The sequence below is a fragment of the Diabrotica undecimpunctata genome, chromosome 8 (genome assembly GCF_040954645.1).
Source record: "Diabrotica undecimpunctata isolate CICGRU chromosome 8, icDiaUnde3, whole genome shotgun sequence".
NCBI classification, from domain to species: Eukaryota; Metazoa; Arthropoda; class Insecta; order Coleoptera; family Chrysomelidae; genus Diabrotica; species Diabrotica undecimpunctata.
In genome coordinates this window covers 16,656,036-16,678,828 of record NC_092810.1, presented here as the reverse complement: position 1 = coordinate 16,678,828, position 22,793 = coordinate 16,656,036, and the positions used below count along the sequence as shown (strand labels likewise).

The window sequence follows — 22,793 nt, the reverse complement described above, 5'->3', positions numbered from 1 at the left end:
TATGTCGTTTCTAAGGATACAAGGACAAGCCACAATGTAAAAAAAGGTATTAACGAATATCATTAAAGCCATTTTAAACAGTTTTATTTAAATACAATAAAATCAGTAATGAAAGGGTTAAAGATTAAAAATTATTCAATTTATTACACCTTCCAAACGGTGCACTCGACTTTCGAAAATATCGCACTATGAGACCTTAAAGGGACAGATTGATAAATAAGACTTTACAATGTTATATTCAGGAGGAAAGAAGCAAGGGCAAATATGCGTGGGATTCATGATACTAAGGTACCTAAGAGAGAAAATTATAAATTTCAAGCCAATATGCGAAAGGATGGCCTATGTTAGAGTCAACAGCAAACCATTTAATATATCAGTCTTGAATTTATACGCCCCCAGAGAAACATGCAATGCAGACGAAAAAGAAATCTTTTATGATAGGGTCGAGGAGGAGATAGAAAAAATACCAAAATTTGTACTAGGAGACCTCAACGCCCAGATTGGAAAAGAGGACTTTTTACAACAAATTGCAGGAAAGCATACAATACACGAAAACACGAATGACAATGGGCAAAGACTATGTAATCTAGCAACAAGAACAAATTTGTTACCAAGCTCAACAAAATTTGAACACCCTAAAATACATAAGGTAACATGGAGGCCACCAGATCAGAAAACATATAGTCAAATTGATCACATAATGATTAATAAACGAAAACAATCATCAATAAAAGATGTAAGAACGTTCAGAGGTGTGTGTGCAGATTCAGACCACTACATGGTCACAGCCACTATAAGACAAAAAGTTAAAATTGAAACAAAACAAAAAAATCAACATAAAAAGTGGAATGTCAATAAAATGAGTAATGAAAAAGTAATAAAAAAATATGAAGAGGCAGTAACAGTTCAAATAAAAGAGAAATATAAAGTAGAAGATATAAACACAGAATGGGAGACGATCAAAAAATCAATGGAAGAAGGTGCAAATATGCAGATAGGTAAAAGTCAGGCTAAAACAAAAAACGGATGGTATAACCAAGAATGTAGAGAAATAACAGGAAAAAAAGTGCAAGCCAGAAATAAATGGCTAAGAACAGATAAAGAGGAAGACAGAGAAGAATATGAAAAATTAAGAAGGAATGCTAAGAAAGTGATAAGGCAAAATAAAAGAACATGGGTAGACAAAAAAATGCAGGAAATACAGCAGGAAAGAACAAACAGAAATACGAAAAATTTTTACAAAAAGATTAAAGAACAAAACAAAAAATACAAGGGCAAAACAAACGGAATAAAAAATAGAGAGGGAACAGTGATAATAGAGGACCAACAATACAAGCAAGTATGGAGAGATTACTACAGAGAGCTCTTGACGGAGGAAACAACAGAAGAAGAAATGTATAACGAGGAGGAAACGGTGCACTAAGAAGAAGCAGATGAAGTAGATGAAGTAGACATCGAAATTTCAAAGGAACCAACATTAGAGGAATTAATATGGAACTAATAAAATACGGGGGAAGGGAACTAAGAAGAAAAATACTGGCACTATTGAAAAATATATGGAAAGAAGACAAAATGACAGGAGACTGGGGGGTAGGGCAGATCATAACAGTACATAAAAAGGGAGACCAACAAATCTGTGAAAATTATATAGGAATGCCGTTACTAAATACAGCATATAAAATATTGACAATTATCAATAATAAAAAAGAGGTTATCAAAGATCACAAAGAAGACAGTAGGACAGTACTAATGTAGATTCACAGAAGGAAGATCTACAATAGATGCAATACACACAATAAAACAAATAATGGAAAAAGCAAACGAGTATAAATTAGAATTGGAAATGTTATTCATAGACTTCAAACAGGCATTTGATTCAATTAAAAGGAACAAATTAATAATAGCACTTAAAAAATTAAAAATTCCACATAAACTCAGAAAATTAATAGAAATGACAATGAGACCTACAAAAATAAGCATAAAGACACAAAGAGGAGAGACAGAGGAATTCAGTATAAATAAAGGAATGAAATAAGGAGATGCCTTATCAACAACGCTATTTAATCTAGCATTGGAATATGTACTACGAAATATAAATAAAGGAAATCTCAGAACAAGAGGTGGTCAAATAATTGCATATGCAGACGATATTGCTATTATTGCAAAGAACAGAAAAATAATGAAAAAAATTCTAGAAGAAATAAGAGAGAAAGGGGAGGTAATGGGGCTAAGATTAAATTAAGAAAAGACAAAAATATTAAGATTAGGAAAAAAACCAATGAAAGAAAAAATCAAAATAGGAAGTTCTGAGTTTGAAGAAGAAGAATACTTTAAATACCTAGGAGTTACAATAAGTAAATCCGGAGAAAGGAAATCTGAAATAAAAGAAAAAATATTAGCAGCGAATAAAGCTTATTTTGCCAACAAAAGATTACTTAAAAGCAAAACACTGACTAAAAAAAGTAAGATGAGCATTTATAACACCATAATTAGGCCAATATTATTATATGCCGGAGAAACAATGACGATGGGTAAAAAAGATGAAGAAGACTTAAGAATAGCAGAGAGAAAGATTATGAGAACCATACTAGAACCAATCAGAACAGAGCAAAATGAATATGGAAGCAGAACAAATGCAGAAATTAAGGAAGAACTTAAGGAAGGCATCGTAACTAAAATAAAGCAATGCCGAGTTAGATGGTTAGGTCACATTCGGCGAGCAGACGATGAGGCAGTGACATACGCAATGATAGCATGGAATCCAGGAGGAAGAAAGAGAAGGGGAAGACCGAGATCAAAGTGGCTGCAAGAAGTTGAAGAAGACCTCCAAAGGGCAGCAGTCAGAGAATGGAGAGGAAGAACTAGAGACAGGAAAAAATGGAGAGATATTGTCAAGAAGATAAGATAAACAAAAAAGACTGATCCACTTAAGAAATAGGATCTAGAAAGCATTTGCGGTTTAAACCCACACTGGGGTGTATAGCCATTACATATATACGATATATATATATATATATATATATATATATATATATATATATATATATATATATATATATATATATATATGAGACCTTAAAGTATTCGTAAAATATGTTTGCTTATTTCAATAAGTATTAAAATAGTAATAAATACATAAAACATCTCAATATAAAGAAATTTACCGGATTATATCCTGATGATACTTAATGTTCCTTGACATCTGCGTTTCAATCATAGGATCTTTAGGATCTAGTCGTCTAATATTTTCATTAAGAATGTCTAACTGGCAACAAGCAACATCAGCTAGTGTGCAATACAAACAATCTGCGCTCGTATCTAATACTGAACTAGTACACGTTACTCCCAGTTGAAAAATAACAACTAAGTAATAGGCCAATGGATCTTTCAAGTCAAATGGCGTCCAGCTTAGCATTGGTACAAATTTTTTTTCTTCTTGAAACAAAACTATAAAGATTTGAACCAAAATGAACCAAAATATTGCCAATCGGTACACGGTTCCAATTCTGGATCTAATAATTTCCCGTTGGGCTAGGGTATCACGCAAATCATCTAAAAATTTTAAAGTATAAAATAATCCATTAACACTTGCATATCTGGAAAAGTTTGCCGAATAGTACCGAAAAGATGTTGCTGCCTAAAAAGAGTTATAAATTTTCATTTAACCTTCAACGGACGGGCCTCAAAATATTACACAAAAGACGGGCCCGGGTCTGAAAGGACTCCATTCTTAAACGGGTGAACTATGCTTACACGAAAATAAAACTGTACCAGTAAGACATTATTTATATAGCTATTAACTGCTGACGCTAACAGACTAAATAACAACTACGTACTATTTGGACAATGTACACAGACTATCTCTGATTTTGCGTGTTATAGACATACAAAATTGTAACATTTAACACATATTTTACTAGTTTTTTCTGTCTTTGCATCTACAACACACATGGCACCGCCCCCTTGTATTTTTGGTTTGTTCTACCCTGGGCTCAGTAATATTCAAAAGTTTTTAAAATACATCTGCCAAATGACGCTTTTCATATTCCTTTATAAGTTCCTCGCCCAGTGCCAAAATATACATTTTCTCTTACTCATATCATTGATTATAAACCACCCACTAGATAGCTCACCTCGTGGTAACCGAAAGACGTATTAACAACTAGATGGCGTTACTCGAAAAACGTATTGAGATTTCTCATTCTCTCTCTGACTTGCGAGGAGGTAGGAGTAATGTCAGGGCCGAACTTACCCTATAGGTGTATTATCTGTGACAAGTGTTATGACAAGTTATAGCGGAATTTTATAAAAAAAAGGACATTTTAGATAAAATGACCTCTGTAACTCATAAGTGTCTTTACGCGGGATGTTTTGAAAGAAACGATGGAACAAATAGTAATATATCTTTCTTTAAATTTCCCCTGAAAGACGTAGAGCGCACAAAAATTTGGCAAAAAAACTGCGGGAATATTGATATTATATTGAAAGATATCAGTGACCTGAAACAGAGGGTAATTTGCCAGCATCATTTTGCAGTGGAACATATTTACCAAAGTGGCCAAAGAAAGTTATTAAGGAAAAATGATGTTCCTCCAAAATTTACACAGTTAGCAACTTATTTAGATGAGCATTCAACTTTAGAAATATTTTTATGTTTGCCTAATGCGCTTTGTCAATGAGAATAATACTATTAAAATATATTTTGTATAAAATCAGTTGATATTAAGTGATTTATATATTTTTTATACAATTAAATCAAAAGAGACTTTTTTAAATATGAATGCGTTGTTAGTATCACTCCAGAAATAATGGAGATGCTTGTTTTGCTTTAATTAAAATTACACATACATTTCAATGATTAGGTACCTATTTTAGGTGATACATCACCAGTATGCTCTACATACGTTTATTGCAGAACGAAACGTAAAAGATCTACAAGTGGCGATTGAATGGTTAGGTCACATCCATCGCCTAAGTGATCAAGTTGTAGTTTCAGTGATATTTCCAGTTTTGAAATTAATTTGCCCACAAAACTTAAAACTGAATTGACGGAGAAGGTAAAAAATTGGAGTATCAAGTAAATGCTTTAAAGAAGGAGTGCCGTCAGAAGAACAGTCAGCTTTGTAGAAGAACAACAAAAACAGAAAATCGGAAACCAAATTCATGTTACAGATACTGTTAGAAAATAAAAGCAAATACCTGCACACTTTGTTAATATGCAGTTTTCACACAAAACTCGTTCAAAATGGAGTCACAATGAAAAAGATTGACGGCACCTTTTGTTTTGTTGTAATGTAGAATAATTTCAGGTGTATAGAAGTATTCTTCACCAGCCACTTTGTCGTCAATATGCTTACTTGACAGTAAAATGACTGCAGTTCTTGGTTTTGGAGCATAAGAGATTAACATTCGATGTTTTCTAAAAGTAAACATACTTAAATAATCTTTTTTTTTATTTACGTTTTATTTTTTCGAAGAGTTCCACATAGAGTTATATTCTTCTTCCATAGCTTATTGAGAACATATATTAGAACGTTCCTTCCAAACCACACCCTCTTTCACATGAATTAAAGACCCTCCATGTTCCCCTTGGTCACGGCAGAAAGATGAAGCCAGAGAAAATCAATTTATATGGTGTAGTTCTAGTTGTTCTTTAGATTTCCAGTGCTCAGTTAAACAGACACATATATTATGTAGACCTTCGCACTGCAGGAAAAACTCTAGTTTTTCAATGCTTGTTGATATACATTGTATATTCTGATGAAGTAAGCCAAAACTTCTTTGATTGAAAGTTGAAGCATTTTTACCAACTGTATCAAAATTAAGAGAATTGAATACTTCTAACTTATCCAATTTAAAACCAGTTTTCTAACACTTGGGATATTTAATAATGTAATATCTGGATCAAAAACTAAGCTTCCTCTGTCTGTTTTTTCTTGCGCTAAAAAAACGACTTACAACAGCTCCGTGAGGCCAAACTTCGGGATTCATGGCCTTGTTGAAGTTCCCTGAACATATATTTACTTTGAACGATGAGTAAATTGTAGGATGTTTTGATTGAATCATTTCACATGTTGCTTCAGGAAAATTCACTTTAATTAACTCGGTTAGAGAGTCAGTTGTAGTTTCTTTATTAATTCTTGTAACATGTAGAGTTGAAATTTTTGGAACACACTTAACCTCATAGCTATCTCTATTGCTACATACTATAATTTTTCTTCGTCCGTTAAACTGATGTCGCCTAGGCCTAATAGTTTTCCATTCTTGATCATTTTCCGTGTCATTTATATGTATTTCATCGTTAGTCGGTTTTTCGTCCTGTACTAAATTAATGAACTGATCCATTTTTAATCTGTTTTGTTCAACACGCAGTCCTTTCGAAACATCTGTTTTTGTTATTGTTTGGGAATTCCTTTGTTTATTTACGTCAGGCTTTTTCTGAGTAATTACCAGTTCACTTTTTGCTGCTCTGCCCATAAAGTTTTGTTTGTGTTCTTCTTTTTTTTTCGGCAATATTTGAATTGGTTTTATAATGTGTTTTGGAGTTCGTAATAGTACTAGTAGATGGCGTTATATGTATCTTTGGTAAATCTGAATTCGCTTTTAATTGTTTTAGGAGAAAAATTAGATCTTCTTGTTCTTGGCACCTTTTTTCTAGATGATATGTAAGTTTACTTACAGCGTCAAGTTCCTTTTTAATGGTAATGGTCCTGTCTGATAATGTGTCACAGTGAGAACATGTTATGTTATTTACCAAATCATAAGATTTATTGTCGCTCTTGCTGTTTATAAATTCACCAATTTTATTTATATAGGCAATCACTTGTGGATTTGCAACCTTCACTGGTACTTTTAACGTCACAATTATGTCGATTAGTTCATTTTTCTTTAATTTATTTAACTCAGTCGTTAACATGGTTGTATCACACGCCGCCATCTTCAGAACTGACTTGACTTGACTTGGCTATCCGCAAGTTATAAACTAGTAAAAAAATTGTTAGTTGTTATTCCAAACCCTCCTTCCAAATGGTCTATCAAGTCTAGGATAACTCTTTGGACGTAAGCCTTTTCCGCCTTAGGACCTTGTTTTTCTAAAAATTAATAGATTTAAAAATTTGCTTGTTTTCTTATTGGCAATTCAAAAAATTACCCAAATAAATTTGCATGTTTACAATAAAATAAGTACTGCAGTTCACAAGGGCCCATATCTTTAATACGTACTTGTCAGGTTTGCTCTTTATATAAATTCGGAATGTTGCTTTACCTCTAAAAGGGTATCTAAAAATATTTTTTCACCTTCTGGATTTAGCTGTTGTTAACAGCTGGTTGTTGTATCGTCGTGATTGCGATTACTTTGAAATTAAAAAGAAAAACCAGTTGCCTTTGTTACAGTTTAAGTCCCACTTATGTAGCGTACTGTTAGCAAGAACTGACCAGATCAAAAACAAAGGACGTCCCAGGCTCAGTGAAATTGAGAACGAAATTGTAAAAAAACAGAAGAGAGGACCTACTGCTATTGTACCACCAAAGGAAGTTAGGCTTGACCAAACCTCCCACTGGTCAGTATTTTCTGAAAAAAAGGGAAGATGCAAAAAACCAGGATGCTGCAATACTCCTAAAGTATTGTGCGATAAATGTAAAGTTGCTTTATGTTTTACAACTACAAATAATTGTTTGTTTGATTGGCATAATAAATAAGTATATAACTTAATTCGTTAGTTTTTGCTGCCCACAGTTGCCTGAGGGCAACACTCCCACAACTCTCCCCAAACAAAATTTAAAAAATCTAAAAAAAATTACTAGTTGTTGTAAATGGATATTTGAGCATATATACAAATTAAAACATTTTCTCTTAAGTTTACAAAAAAGTCGGGCAATAGAGGGTTAATCTAACCGTTAAATGTTCTTGTAGGCATAACTTTTATCAATATATCAACTATAGATAGGTGAAACACTGCCGACTATAAATTAAGATCTATAAAGTAACAGCCAAAAATTGTGATCTGGGGTCAAAATAGACCCCGACCAGTCCGATGAAGGTTAAAGGGAAAATCCCAGTGGTTGGCTGTATACCCTAGTTAAAACACTTACAATGAAGCAAAAACTTTTGATGTATGATGGTATATATTTATTATAAAAATTTTAAAATTATTCAAAAGGATCAAATTTTTTTCAAAACGTTTTCGGTTTTGTCGGACAATCATCAGTGAAACATCCTACAAGTAAAAAAAAAAGACAGTAAAGATGTTATTTCACGTATAGTGCCTCTGCATATTCTGTAGAATATACAGAGAGCTTCTGTACCAGTCGCTCTGATGCATCCTGGTAGAATGAAAGACGTGTAAGCGAATAAACAGATTCGCTACACTTCAAATCAAATCTTAACTGTCTTTTGTTTTATTTCCATTTACTCTTTATGAGTACAATAAACCAGTTCATCAAAGATTCTGGCTTAAATGAGTAGATATCGCACCACCTTCGCTAAAAAGAGTCACAACTCAAAAATCGCCATTATTGAGATAAACATGCTACAAGTATTGAAATAAGTCGTACTTTCTTCCATAAAAGCATCACTCTTATATTGGAAATATTTACCGCGATGTGACACTTTTGCTTTTTAACAGGTTAGCTTAACATGCAATCCGCTATAGTGTCACCTTTGACTTTATAACAGTCTACACGTAGTGCTTAATCCTAAAAATAGTCACATTTAGAATTGTGACAGTTTTTTTGTGAATTATTAGTCATATCTATATAGATTATTGCAATAAGTAAAATACTGTTCTTTTTTGTGTTGTGGCAGTTTTTGTCGAAGATATAAACCAGAAAAGTAATTTTGCATGGTGCAGAGTAGTCTTACATTTTGAGTTGAGTCAGTTTTTTAGTATATTTAGTGTATTTAGTACATTAAGTATATTTTTTCAAATTATTTTTGGTATATGACTGTTTTGCAGAACTGGCACATACGATTTTCAAATCCACTGACATTTTTCTTTAATTATGACGTTTTTTTAGAATTAATAATGTTTTCTGTTATTTGACACACAGTCATAAACAAAAAACTGTTATTTTCTTGTTTATGACTTTGTGTTATCCTTCCTAGATTTTATTTATTATTATTTTTGTTGTAGCAAACTGGCTGGTTCCATAACACTCAAAGTTCATCGAGTTCAAGGACATGCAGAATTAGGGCCCTTGAAAAAAAATAAAATCAGAGCATTATACACCAGATCAAGTGCGAAGCTCCGGTAATCAGATATTGAATATTAAAAAATTGCGTGATTGAATAACAAAATTTTTATTTTAACTATATGTAATAATATTGCTCCTTTTTCAGAAATCTCAAAAAGACGACATCTTTTAGAAGAGGAAAATGCTGCACTTAATGCTGTTATTTATGATAATGCAAACTATGTTATAGCTACCGATAACGATAATAATATGCCTGGTACATCATTATTATGGGTTGATCTTTCACCAGAACTAAAAGACGACCTCCAAATCTCGGACTTCGTCAGTGATAATAATGATGATTACATCAAAGATCCAAACTATAAATCAAATTGTAGTAGCTCTAGTTCATCCTCCTCTTTTATATCAAGTGATAGTCTAACTCAAGCAGTAGTGGTAGTCCAGGTTGGAATGGTTTCCTGTCATAGTATATACTCACCGATCTCGCTAACATGTTCTATATGTAAAACTCTGGAAAAAATAGTAAGCAATAGACTACTGTGGTATCTAGAAGACAAACAACTTCTTACCCCTATTCAATGTGGTTTCAGAAAATCAAGGTCTACTTTAGATAATCTAGTTGATATAGAATCCGAAATTTACGAAGAATTTGGATGCAATCAAGAGTGTTTAGCAGTTTTTTTTGACATAACCCATGCGTATGATAAAATTTTGAGATCCGACATATTACAAAACTTATTCAGATGGACAATCAAAGGTAACATCCTTAGTTTATAAAAAATTTTCTAATATTTCGTGAGATTAAAGTTCGTGTAGATAATGTTTGTTCAGAGCCAATAACACAAATTAATGGTATCCCACAAGGATCTACACTAAGCGTAGTATTGTTCCTTATTGCGATTAATGATATTTCTAAATCCTTTAGTTCATTAGTAAAAGCAAGCTTATATGCTGATGATCTCGTCATATTTTCTGAATTGAAAAATGTTGTAACACTTACCAGATATATACAAGCCGCTATCAATCAACTAGAAAATTGGTCAGACAGATGTGGTCTACAGATATCTCCAATCAAAACAAAAGCAATTTTTTTTAGCAAGAGCCCAAAAAACATTATACTACCACTTAATCTCACCTTATACTCGTTACCTATTACTTATGTTGAATCAACTACCTTCCTAGGAATGAAACTAGATCAGAGGTTAATCTGGAAAGATCATATTTTTCATCTTCGACAAACAACTCAAAATGGTCTAAATTTATTGAAAAGCATATCTCACAAGCAATGAGGAGCTGATTTCCAAACACTCATAACTGTCTACAGAAGTCTAATTCGTTCTAAACTAGATTATGGCGCAGTTGCTTAATACTTAAATTACTAGACCCACTACTAAATTTTTTACATAAATTTTTTCAAAACAACGTTTTTTGAGTTATGACTCTTTTTTAGAGGAAGTGCGATATGTTGTGCAATGAAATTTTTAGAATCCTCGTCTGCCTTGCAATTTATAGAAGGCACAGATTAAAGCAAAAATCTGAATTTTGGTTTCGTCAACCAAATAGTCTTCGGATTTCTACTTTATGGTTGGTTTTATCTTACAATTAGTTGAAACTAGCCACATATCTAGGTAAAATAATCTTTAGATTATATGATAAACATATTAAATTCTAAAAAAGTGGTTTTCACTCAAAGCAACGTACAGATGCTAGATATCAGTGCGCAGGTAATAATCGTTGGACTCTAAAGTCCTTGTTCGAGCGGGGATACAAACCTGGAATATTGGAATCATCAATGTTCTTAATATAAAGCCTTAGTTCTTCCAGTATGTTTCTGGTTTTGTATAAGAGAAAAATCTTGCAAAGCAAGTTGCTCTCATTAATAAAAAATATTAAACAATCCAACAGAGTATTGAAGTCATTGCTTATAAATAGCGTAATTGAAACAGATGTGAATTGGATAATCCCAATCGAAAAATATAATATTTTTCCGATCAGGCTCCAAGAAGATGGATTGCTGATTTCGGGATATGCCCCGAGTATATTTAAAATGTATCTTTCCGTTTCAAATGCCCTTGAAAAATCTGGTCGACACTAAAAAATAAAATATTTTAAGATATTATACTTTATATTTTACAGTTTACTGTGCTTAATAACCACCTACATGTCGAGTACAAATAAAAGAACTAAATATTAATACCACAATAAACCGCCAAAAGCAAGCTTTTGAGTTAAACTAGACAATAGGAGCTGTAAGTTATCGGTACTCGGAAAACATCATCAACATGCTAAGGAATCAAAGTGTAAATGAAGAAGGCCAGACAGATATAGACCACTACTGGACCAGAATAAAGGAAGATATTGAAGCAGCAGCGAAAGATGAAATAGGAATAGAAATTTGTGCCCGTAGAAATCATTGGTTTGACGATGAATGCAAAAATGCAACAAAAGAAAAAATGAAGCCTACACAAAAATGCTTACCCAACGAACTAGAATAACGGCAGAGAATTACCAGACAAAGAGAAGAGAAGAAAAGAGGATACACAAAAAAAAACAAAACCACTTAAATAAGGGACTTAAATATATAGAAAACCTTAACAGAGAGAAATAATTCAGAGCATTCTGTAAAACAGTTAACATCAACAGAAAATTATTCAAGGCAACCACAAGACATTGCAGAAGTCGGAATGGCGACCTATTAACAACAAAGAATGATGTATTGAATAGATGGGTGGAATACTTTAACCAGGCACTTAATATAGAAAAAGAAGAAGGTGGAGACATGAGGTAAAAGGAACAGACAAGAGGGAAAAGGAACCACCAACGATTCTTGAAGTTAAAGATGCAGTTAAGAAACTAGCCAGAAACAATTCACCCGAAATAGATAAGCTGCTAGCTGAACTTTATAAAGAAGGTGGTCACAATATCATTATAGCATTACAGCAGCTTATAAAAGAAATGTGGACACAGAAATCCCTCCCAATGATTAAAATATTGGAATTACGCTTTTAATGCAGCGTATAAAAGATTTTTCACGGTACTATGTCACCGTGTGGCACTATATGCAGAACGGATAGTAGGAAAAAGTGGTAAATCGTCAACTCATCAGATTGCAACCCTGAAACAAATTTAAAAAACACTGAAATATGGCATTGATACTTATCACATATTTATAGACTACAAAGCAGCCTTCGACCGTGTGAACAGAAGAGAAATGTTCAAAGCAATGATGAAGGCATCATTAAGCATTAGAAAACTCAAAAACAACTATGCAAGAGAAGCATATAAAGAATATAAAGAGCAAATAATCAATCATTTCTTTGATATGGCAACTATGGATAATGTTGAAAAGTGATGTACCTCCATAAAAGAATTATTTAACGATGTGAGCAACACTTTTCTTCTTCCAAATAAAACAGCTACTAAGAATAAGTAGGTGACATAAGAAATATTAGAGATGAAGGAAAAACGCAGGGTTGCCGGTATACACAGCAATATTCGTAAAGAAATTACAGCATCGCCGAAAGAGATTTGGATGACTACAATTTGCACCTAAGTTTAAGACCTACACTCGGCGACAGCTTCAATCTCCACAAGAAAATTAAGGAAATTGGCGGTATCTTAGTCACTGGTATAGTTGGTCCTTATATGGACGGCTGGTGATAATTTCCGACTTTTTGCTTCTGCGATTTCTGGATCTAACCACAATTGATTTAGGTAACGGAGAAATGGTTGTTAATTTAATATAAATTGATGATGTTCTAGGAGTATGTGATAAATCAAATGTTTTTGTTTCTGGAGCTATATCAACTTTTTCTTCCAAAGTTATTGCAGATGTGTTGGAAACCAGATCTGTAAGCTGAGGGGTATTGTTTTTAATCTGTAAAATCCTTCTCGTACAATCGGGTTCAGATGTAGGTATTTCGCTGATTATGACATCTCTTTCATTAACATGAATATTTTCCTTTGTAGTGAAATTCTCAAGAACAATAGTTGGACTGTCAAGAACATTGGGAGTATTTTCAGAGGCTGATTCAGACATTTCATGTGGTTGAACACAGTTGTGGTACAGTTTCTAGTTGCGTAGTTACTGCAGCCGTAGCAGGTTCTTCTCGTTCTGTGACAAAAGTGGCCATGAAGTCAGCGTCAGTAAATATGTCGTTAATATGTAGGAGCAAATATTGAGGCAATTTGGTAAACCGTAATTACCCGATCTTGATGGTTCGTCAGCCATGTTTCACATTCGTTGGAATAAAACTTTTTTAGCGGGCTAAAAAAACATCTGTCAAATGGCTGCATACGGTGACTCCTATGAGAAGGAAGTGTTAAAGTGTTTATTAGTAAACATTAATACGAAATTGTTTAGATCAAAGAAAGGATATTTTTCTGTTTCATCGATTATAAGAGAGCTTTAGATAATGTAATACAGGAACTAAGGATAAAATATTTACAATAGTTGGGGTTGGATGCCAAGGATATACAAGTTATCGTCAATCGGTATTGGAACCAAAATTTCAACGAAACACGATTTCTCAATAAAAAAGGAAGTAAGCAAAGTTGTATATGTTCTTCAATGTTTTTTAAATAATACGCAGAAAAAGTATTCGCAGAAGTAATGGCAGACTCTAATAAGGGTATTAAAGTCTTCCTTTTCTTCTTCCTCTTTATAAGCAATTCTGCTTGTTCATTGGTGGATTAATACCTCTTCTGCCGATTGGTGACTTATCTCTTGCTATTTTGACGACACTGGTCTCCTCCATTCTACTTATGTGGTTATTCCATTCGTTTTTTCTATTTTGTGTCTATTCATTTATACACTGTACGTTACATTTCCTTCTAATGTCTTCACTTCTCTTTCGATCTCTCAGCGTATTTTCTGTAATTCTTCTCAGTACTCTCATCTCTGCCGTTTCAGTAGCCTTTGCGTTGTGGCTGTGTCAGATCTTGTTTCTGAGGCATATGTCGTTATTGGTCTTACACTGTCTTTATAAATTATTGACTTTATCTCAGTGGTAATGTGTCTGTTTCGCCATACAGTGTTATTAAGGCATCCTGCCAGTCTATTTGCTTTTTATACTTGATCTCTTACTTCTTTGTCCAGGTCTCCATAGCTAGACAGTGTAATTTTTAGGTATTTTATTTTCAATACTTGTTGAATACCCATGCCATCAATTTCTATTTTGCATCTGGTTTAGTCTTCTGAGATAAGATTGTCATATTAAATTATTTTGCTTTTATGTTAAATCTGTGGACCAGTATTTGTAGACTATCTTCATCTAGGGCTATCAATATTGCGTCGTCTGCGTAACAGAGTATTTTTATTTCTTTGTTTACCATTCTGTATCCTCTTCCTTTGTTAACGTTTTTGATGATTTTATCCATGATCAAATTGAAGAGCATGGGGCTCAATGAATCTCCTTGTCTTATTCCGCTGCCTATTTCTATAGGTTCTAAAAGTTGTCCATCTATTCCGAGTTCCATTTTGTTGTTTTGGTAGATGTTTTCGATAGTTTTTATAATATTTAGGGGAACTTCTCTATTATACAGAAGATGGTTATTAAAGTAAACGGCATTCTTATTTACAATATTAGTCATGCCGGTGACACAGCAATAGTGGCAGATAACATCTAAATTTTTTAATGTCTTTTAAATGATCTAACCCTTGCAAGTCAAAACAGTGATAGTAGATAGAAATTTAAATACTTTGGTTGTCTGCTAAACGATAGCTGGGACTCAGATTAAAACAAAGAGAAAAGTAAAATAAGCCAGAAAAGATTTTTTTGAAACTTCGTAAATTTCTGACTGCTCGCAAGATGGATTTCAATCTGAGAGGAGTTGATAGTTGATATAACATGTTAAGGTGTTACATTTGACCTGTTATCTTGTACAGAATGGAAGCATTGACGGTAAAGGCTAGATCCTTTAACAATCTCAAGAAGAAGAAGAAAAGAAACAATTGGAACTGAAAAGACAATCGTGAAAGATGTTGAAGAACAATAATTATATCGATATGCATAAAATTGGAATCCAAGCGAGAAAAGTGAACATGGATGATCCAAAACAAGTTGGGGCACTAACACCAAGTAGATATTGAGCGAGAGATTCTTTAAAGACATATCGTGATGAGATATTATAAGATGGTAAATTCTATGAAACCATTTGATTTATAAAGTAGGTAGGGCGCTTTTTGAAAAGATAGATTCAAGTTTGACGCCTAACAAAAAGTATTTTGAAAAGATTGTCAGTTGCTTTTGCGATTTAAAAACAAACTTTTTTGAAAAAATTGATAAACTAATTTAAGCCTAAAAATACTATAGCTTGAGAAATATCTCTCGACAAAATATGTTATTTTTGATATTAACCACTACATTCTTACCATTTTACAAGAAACTGTTTGCTCTTTCTTAAACTGATATCTATGGAATAAAAGATTATCGCATATTTTTTATTAATATCTAAATATAAGACCTTTTGTCGTAACTTTATTTGAAATAAGTAGGTTGGATATTTCATTATTAATAAAAGGTAATATCAGAAATAACTACATAATTTATAGAAAAAATAAGAGAAGATCAAAATATAAGTATACAATTTGCAATAAAAATCAAGCTTTAGTTGAAAACATGGAAATTATTTTAATAAGTACAATTTAATATTTACAAGGTCAATCGATATGTCTCCAAGAAAATATACAATGAAAAATGTAGGGGAGAGTTGTACACATTAACACATAGTACACAATAAAACACTATTATTTATTTATTTATTGACGGGCTGGACGTGTACGAACTCATCACTATATAGGCCCCCATAAAATTATTAGACCCTCGGAGATATAGTAAACTGATCACCGGCATCCTCTGGAGATTGGTAAACTCATCACCGCAGATAGGTAAACTCATCACCGGGATTTTTGCCTGGTTTCTAATGCGAAAATTGCCTCTTACCTGTTAAACTTTTCGTTTATGTAATAAGTTAATAAAATCAGAAAAACTGAGATATTAATATGTCACACGGTGTGGCCTATTAGACGTATCTGCCAATCTAAATGGTTTTGAGATCTAAAAATTTAGTTACATAGGATTTCGATAGTGAACTTTAAAATGAAAATATTTGTCAACATTTGCTATTTTTGTTTCTATCGGAAGTAGTCCCAACTTCGTTATTTGATTTTCATTTCATTTTTATATTCCTTATTGAATTCTCGAAATAATTTGTTAAGCATATATTCGGTCTAAGTCTTACTGTTTTGGCATTATTTGACTATCTTGAAAATAATAGACGATTTTGGAGAGGAAGTAAATATGAAATGTCTAAAAAATAGGAAAAGCTAAAAACTTGAGTGTGCTATTAGTGCATTGAAGTCGAAGGAAACTTAATTTTTTACACGTGCAAAGCATGTACATTAATGACATCATTGGCGGAAATTTTTAAATTTAAAATAATCAGCAACACATTTATTGTGACAGAATGCATCAAAATGCTAGATATGAAAGATAAAGTACAGTTTCCTGTACTTTATCTTTCAATGACTTGTACAAAGATCCCACAATTAGAGTGCTTTTAAAATCAATTTTTTTACATTTTTTGGTTAGTTTTCGCCATTATTTGTAGGAGTCAGATGAGTTGTTCATTTCATTTTATAAACATCATGACAACTAACCTCAATTAGTGTAAGATACGAAATAATTTTTATTCTGTAATTTATACTAATTTTGTTTATTGTAGCACCCTGATGATGCAAATAAAGATTTGCGAAAGCTTGGTAGACTAAACAGAGTACTTCTTTGTCCTATCTTCAGCTGCACACCCAAATAGTTATGTTTTGAAGTCTAACTGATCAGCGTTGACTACAAGCATTTATCGCTTTTTCATATATATATATATACATATATATATATATATATATATATATATATATATATATACACATAATATATATATATATATATATATATATATATATATATATATATATATATATATATATATATATATATATATATATATATATATATATATATATATATATAAGGAGTCCAATTAAGTCGGTACCATATGGAAATTTTCTTTATTTTTAGCTTTATGAAAAAAAAATTATTTGATCTAGAACTTCAATCATCAGAATCAAATATTAGTATTCTTCAGTCATTTACGCGGTTCGTTAAACAACATGAATTTTATTAAGACTTGAGAATATCCACAATTCATTTTTTTAACAAACCGCGTATACAACTAGAAAAATTTAATATCCGATCATTGTATTCTAGGTTTTAGATCATTTAAAACTTTTTGTGTAACATAATTATTTTATATAACAAAATTCATAAAACTAAAAATAAAAAGGTTTCACATATGGTGCCGACTTAATTGGATACCCTGTATATAATATATATATATATATATATATATATATATATATATATATATATATATATATATATATATATATATATATATATATATATATATAACAATGTGTGACTTTAACAATTTAATTAGAAATCTCAAAATGCTCAAAATGTAATATCAGAAAAGGTAATCTACAGCAACAAAGTGATATCATGCCTTGCCTACAAGAAACATCTTATAGAGTTAACTTAAAGAACTTAACTACGCTGATTTTTTTCTGTTTGATCAGGATGATTCGCGAAAACCAGTGCGAAACAACTAAACAAAAACGGTATAAAATTTCTACTCACCAGTTGTATGACATTTAGCCTTACACCCTTTCGTCGCACAAGTCCACAAAAGGCAATTCGATTTTTTTAGAGTCTTTCGCAATTGAAATTTGATATTATTGATATAATCATTATTTTTTGTTCGCGTTGGCTCAAGACGTAATCAGTTAGCAGTTCACTATCCATGTTGAAGAAACAAGGACAAACGAAGAGACATTTTCCTTTTCGCATGATTTTAGGTAGCTATCAATAGAATTTTGTGGAATTCCCAAATAAAAACCAATAAACTGCAGTTGCATTTAAGACATCTGGATTTGGATTATACTGTGAAATTACCAAAAACTAGCCGTTTGCTGGGATTTTATGGTCTATACCTGATTCGGGGTGCAGGTAGGCCAGTGATCAGTTTACCAATCTCTTAGGGTCTATTTTGAAAACCCCACTTTTATGGCGGTGATGAGTTTGTACTATGTACGAGGGTATTTATGGTAATTGGTGATGAGTTTACGTGTACCCGACGGGCTAAACCCTTTTTCAGTTTTTGTACAGTTTGTATAAAATACAGTAATATACATAAGCTAGCTACAACAGTTTTTTAACATATTTTTTAAATGATGCAGTTGAAGTATTAAATAATTCTAAATCTGGTTGGTAATTGTTCGCCGTACATCCTAGAAATAACTTCATTAAGTAGAATGGAAATCTACAAAAAACAGGTCAGAAAACGGGTTCTTCGCATAGGTACATTAAATGAGATTAAACCCAAAATTTAAGGCAATTAATAAATCCATTTAGAAACTTACGTAAAAAATATAATTCTAATTCAGCTCTTCTGGTCTCTAATTTGTTCATTTTAAGTTGATTAAGAATATAACTTTAATTATAATCGCCACGTCTTGAACCCATTTTATAACCACATATCCTTGAAAATCTGTTTTGAACTTTTTCTAATTGAGTTTTTATGGGTATTACAAAAAGGACACCACATAATACAGCAGTATTCTATAATTGATCGCACTAGCGAACAGTATAATATTTTAAACGTAAAAACTGAAAGTCCTTTGAGTTTTTCTGGATAAATGCTAACATTTTAAGGGCACGTAAAGTTATGTTATTAATATGATCTTTAAAGTTCAGTTTTCTATCCAGTGTTGTACCCAAATCCCTACGTACCTGACGTATCTCTTGCAGAACAGTACCATTAAGTGTGCCTATAATATTTCCACACTGCCTTTTCTGCCCGCTTTTCTGTCCAAGTGTAGAACATATGGTTTTGAGTTTTTAGGTCAGTAATACAAAAGGTGCCTTTTCAGCAGACTGTGCTGGTCTTTGTTTTTTGAAAAGGCAGCACATACTGTAAGTATCGGAGGCAGGTGACTTAAAACCTATGTTAATATTTTACTTAGTTTACTTATACTTAACTCACCACTCAGATATAATCTTTTGGACTCCTATCTTCTGTAATGTGATTCAGTTCCTCTAAGCTTACTTATGTACTCTCAACACTTTTCTTCTTCAGATAGTTCTTATTTTTGGTAGAGTCACCTCCTCGTATTCCTTCAATAGCAAAGCCAAAATGCACCTATTAGGCGATGTTTTTATTGTAGTTTCTTCAATACCAATAACAGTGCGAAAAAGCTTTAAATATACAGAAGTTTTAGCACCAGGGACAGTTGGAAAAAAGTATTGTATTGAGTACTTTCGCTCAGGTCCAGGTTTTTCTTTTTGTTTTTGTTTACAGACCTACTCCTATATCTTTTAATTTGTGTTGTATGAATCAGACTGGCAATTATATTATCTTGTCTTTTCGTGTCTGGAACTTTATAAAATTCTACTTTGAAAGGGTTGATATAAATAGGCCTTATTTTTACCCACGTGAAACGTTTATTGTTGTGCTTAAATGGTACAAAAACTAGGGCTCTTTTAGGAGGTACATAACTGGTAATTTGTTTACTTTTCCTTTTTCCTCCTCTTACTCTTCTCCTTCTAGTCCCATCATTTCCTTCACCAACACTTATACTTCCATTTGCCCTATCCATTATCCTTTAAATATTAAAGTAATTACTAATTTTTTTTAAATACTTTGACAATAAACCCCCAATTTGAAATAAGCTCGTTAGCATGGACCAATATAGTGGAAATAAGTTGTTTTTTACTTAAAGTTGGTTTTTAATATGTTTTTACCATTGGTAATAATTTTTTGCGTGAATCAGATAAAATAAACCACTTTTGCTACAACGGAACAATGCATTGGCACATCTAACTCAACTTTGATTTTTGTGTGACTTAAGGCTGTTTGCATGTTACCTCCTCAATTGGATTTTAATTTTATTTTATTTGATTAGGCGATCAGGAAAAATTGGTGGTGACTGAATGTTCAATATCCTTAATTTTTAAGTAATTTAACAGTATACCTGAAGTTTTTTTTTCGGCGGCCATAGTTATACATTTTCCATTATCTCGGTCGTTATTTTAATAAACAGCATTCGGATTACATCCCTACTGGTACTTTAAATCAAATACCATTCGTGTTTACGAATTATCTTGCATATTCCTAAACATTAGGATCTCTCACAAAAAGATGCACAAAACACAGAGTACATTTTAATAACAAACGCTTAACAGGATTACTCTGTTTCTGTTCTGGTGCACTTTGCCAAAAAGTTAAAGAGTTAAATAAATATGAACGTAAACGTTAAAGGAGAGCGACGAACATTATAATTAGTTAACGAAAAGTTTTGATACGTAATTTATTGGGAAGTAAAAGCGAGCTATAGAAAGTTACTTTACAAGCTAATTGCTTGTTAGCCTCATGGGTTCATTTAGTTTGCAGAACACGTATTTCTTTTTGTATATGTAGAAGGCACTAATTAATAATCGAGAAAGGTTCTGTAAAAAGTAGTCTATAAATATTTTCAGAAATGACCAAATTGTGAAAATATTTTTTACTAATATAATAATTGTAGAAAGTATGCGCAATTAAATGCTTGTTATTTTATTACTTTGACAAATATGAATGGAAATGTGTAATTGAAAGTATAGATCCATTGAAAAAAATATTGATTAAGATAGGTCATGGAATAAAATATTTGTAAATATCTAAGCACTTTCAGTCAGGAATTATGAATTTGTTAAATTACAATTTTGTGCTTGGGGATGTATATCGTACCGTACAATGGGGTGAAACCTATGATTGTTTACTAGAAATAAATATATTTTTTATGGAAAAAAGCTTATTTTAATTATAGTTATATTTTTTATATCGTTATTTTTTTGGGCTTGAGCCGTATTCATTAAGTGAACTTTTCGCCTAGCTACGTCTGGATGGCTGTACAAGAATTACTTAAGCCATATTCTACCAGCTTTATTTGACTCTTTAGAAAACGGATTTGGTATATGATGTGTTGTAGCGTAAGAAAACACACTTTTCATTAGAATCTTGCTTGTAATAGGCATACCTACTTCAACTAATGTGTAAATTCTTTCGACAAGATCATTTTCTTTTGCTGCAGACAACACTGGTCATCTTCCAAGCTTTCTTACAGGATTATATGTTCTGTGATAAAGACCTAGCGTTGAGCGAGGAATGTTATAATTCTTGGCAGCCCGTTTGATTGACATTCCGTTCGCTATGATTTGCAGCGCCGAGCGTAGATCTTCTTCGGATCACTCAGCTGGTTTTCTTTTCTTTCTGCAAGAGAGTTTAATATTTAGTCCCTAATATTGTCATTGGTAATATTAGGAATTATTAGTAATGGCAATAATAGGAAAAAATGAAGTTCAGAAAAAAAATCGTAAGCTAAAATTTCATTTGAAATAATTCATGCAATTCATAAAATAATAACCACTGGAGTGTACTTACCTAAACTTAATTACAAAAATCCAAAAAATTTTAATATATCTTGCGTAGGGTCAACGAGAATGCAGGTTTATTTAAAATGAGAACCCGAAAAACAAATAGCGAGCTTCTACATCTGATGGATACCATAGACTAAAACCGCCGAATAAAAAACACGTTGCTGATAGACAAAGACACTTGCCACTGTTGCCACCTTAGTTGCAGCGTTGATACTATCTGTAATACGGGGGTGGCTCTGTTAAGAACAGTGGCAATATTTAGCCTACCTTATTTTGAGAACGAATTCCGAAGTAGAGATTCAAACGTCAATAAACTTATTTTAACTTTTAATTGTGGCTTATTCCCATTAAAATAGTAATTAGATCTGATCTCTGTCATTGGTCCGGTTGGTGTTTTTCTTCTACTTCTTTCTTTTTAATGACTGCTCGGATGTAATTGTGAACACTATTCCATATCTCCATACTTCCCGTCATCTTCACGATTCTCTCTCTTACAGTCACAGGGTTCATACCTATTTCTTTATACATTATGTTTCTCTCCACTGTACATCTATTACACTCCAGCATTGTGTGAGTAACAATGTCGAAATATTCGCAGTATGGGCATTTATCTGTATCTGTCTTTCTGAACCTATGAAGATACGCCCTAAAATAGACAATCTGCCAAGTCCCTTAGTCTCAGGATCTGCATCTTGGATCACTGGGCAACATATTCTTTGATATTCCACTCTTCTTGCCACCTTTCCATTGATCTTTCCCACGAAAATAACTCCCATGTCCTCATGTGTTAACCAAAGAAAAGACAAAGTTGCTCACAAACTTTTGAAAAAAATGTTTTTCTGACCCACGCCTTGGTTGACTTCCATATTTAAAAAACTGTTTGTTCGTTGCATTAAAGACCTATTATGACAATGTTTGTCACTTAGGCAAGGCGTATATTATTATTCTACAAAAATAGAAGTTCATTCAGAAAACCATTGTTTTTTTACTTTATTGCTTTTTTACTTTATTTACATGCAAATCATCTTATGTCCACAACTTTTACATGCAAAATGTCTTATTTCC

General features: G+C 32.4%; 1 protein-coding gene across 1 annotated transcript in view; it reads right to left on the bottom strand.

Annotated features, from left to right (window-relative positions):
* Nucleotides 1–13,231, bottom strand: part of LOC140448715 (odorant receptor 67a-like) — a 30,798-nt gene extending 17,567 nt beyond the window's left edge. Inside the window, exons 1-3 of the mRNA XM_072541827.1 lie at nucleotides 12,893–13,231; nucleotides 10,965–11,283; nucleotides 3,165–3,552 (exon numbers count right to left, since the gene is read on the bottom strand). Coding sequence (XP_072397928.1) covers nucleotides 3,165–3,552; nucleotides 10,965–11,283; nucleotides 12,893–13,231 — 1,046 coding nt within the window. The remainder of the gene's footprint in view (nucleotides 1–3,164; nucleotides 3,553–10,964; nucleotides 11,284–12,892) is intronic.
* Between the last annotated feature and the right edge of the window lie 9,562 nt (nucleotides 13,232–22,793).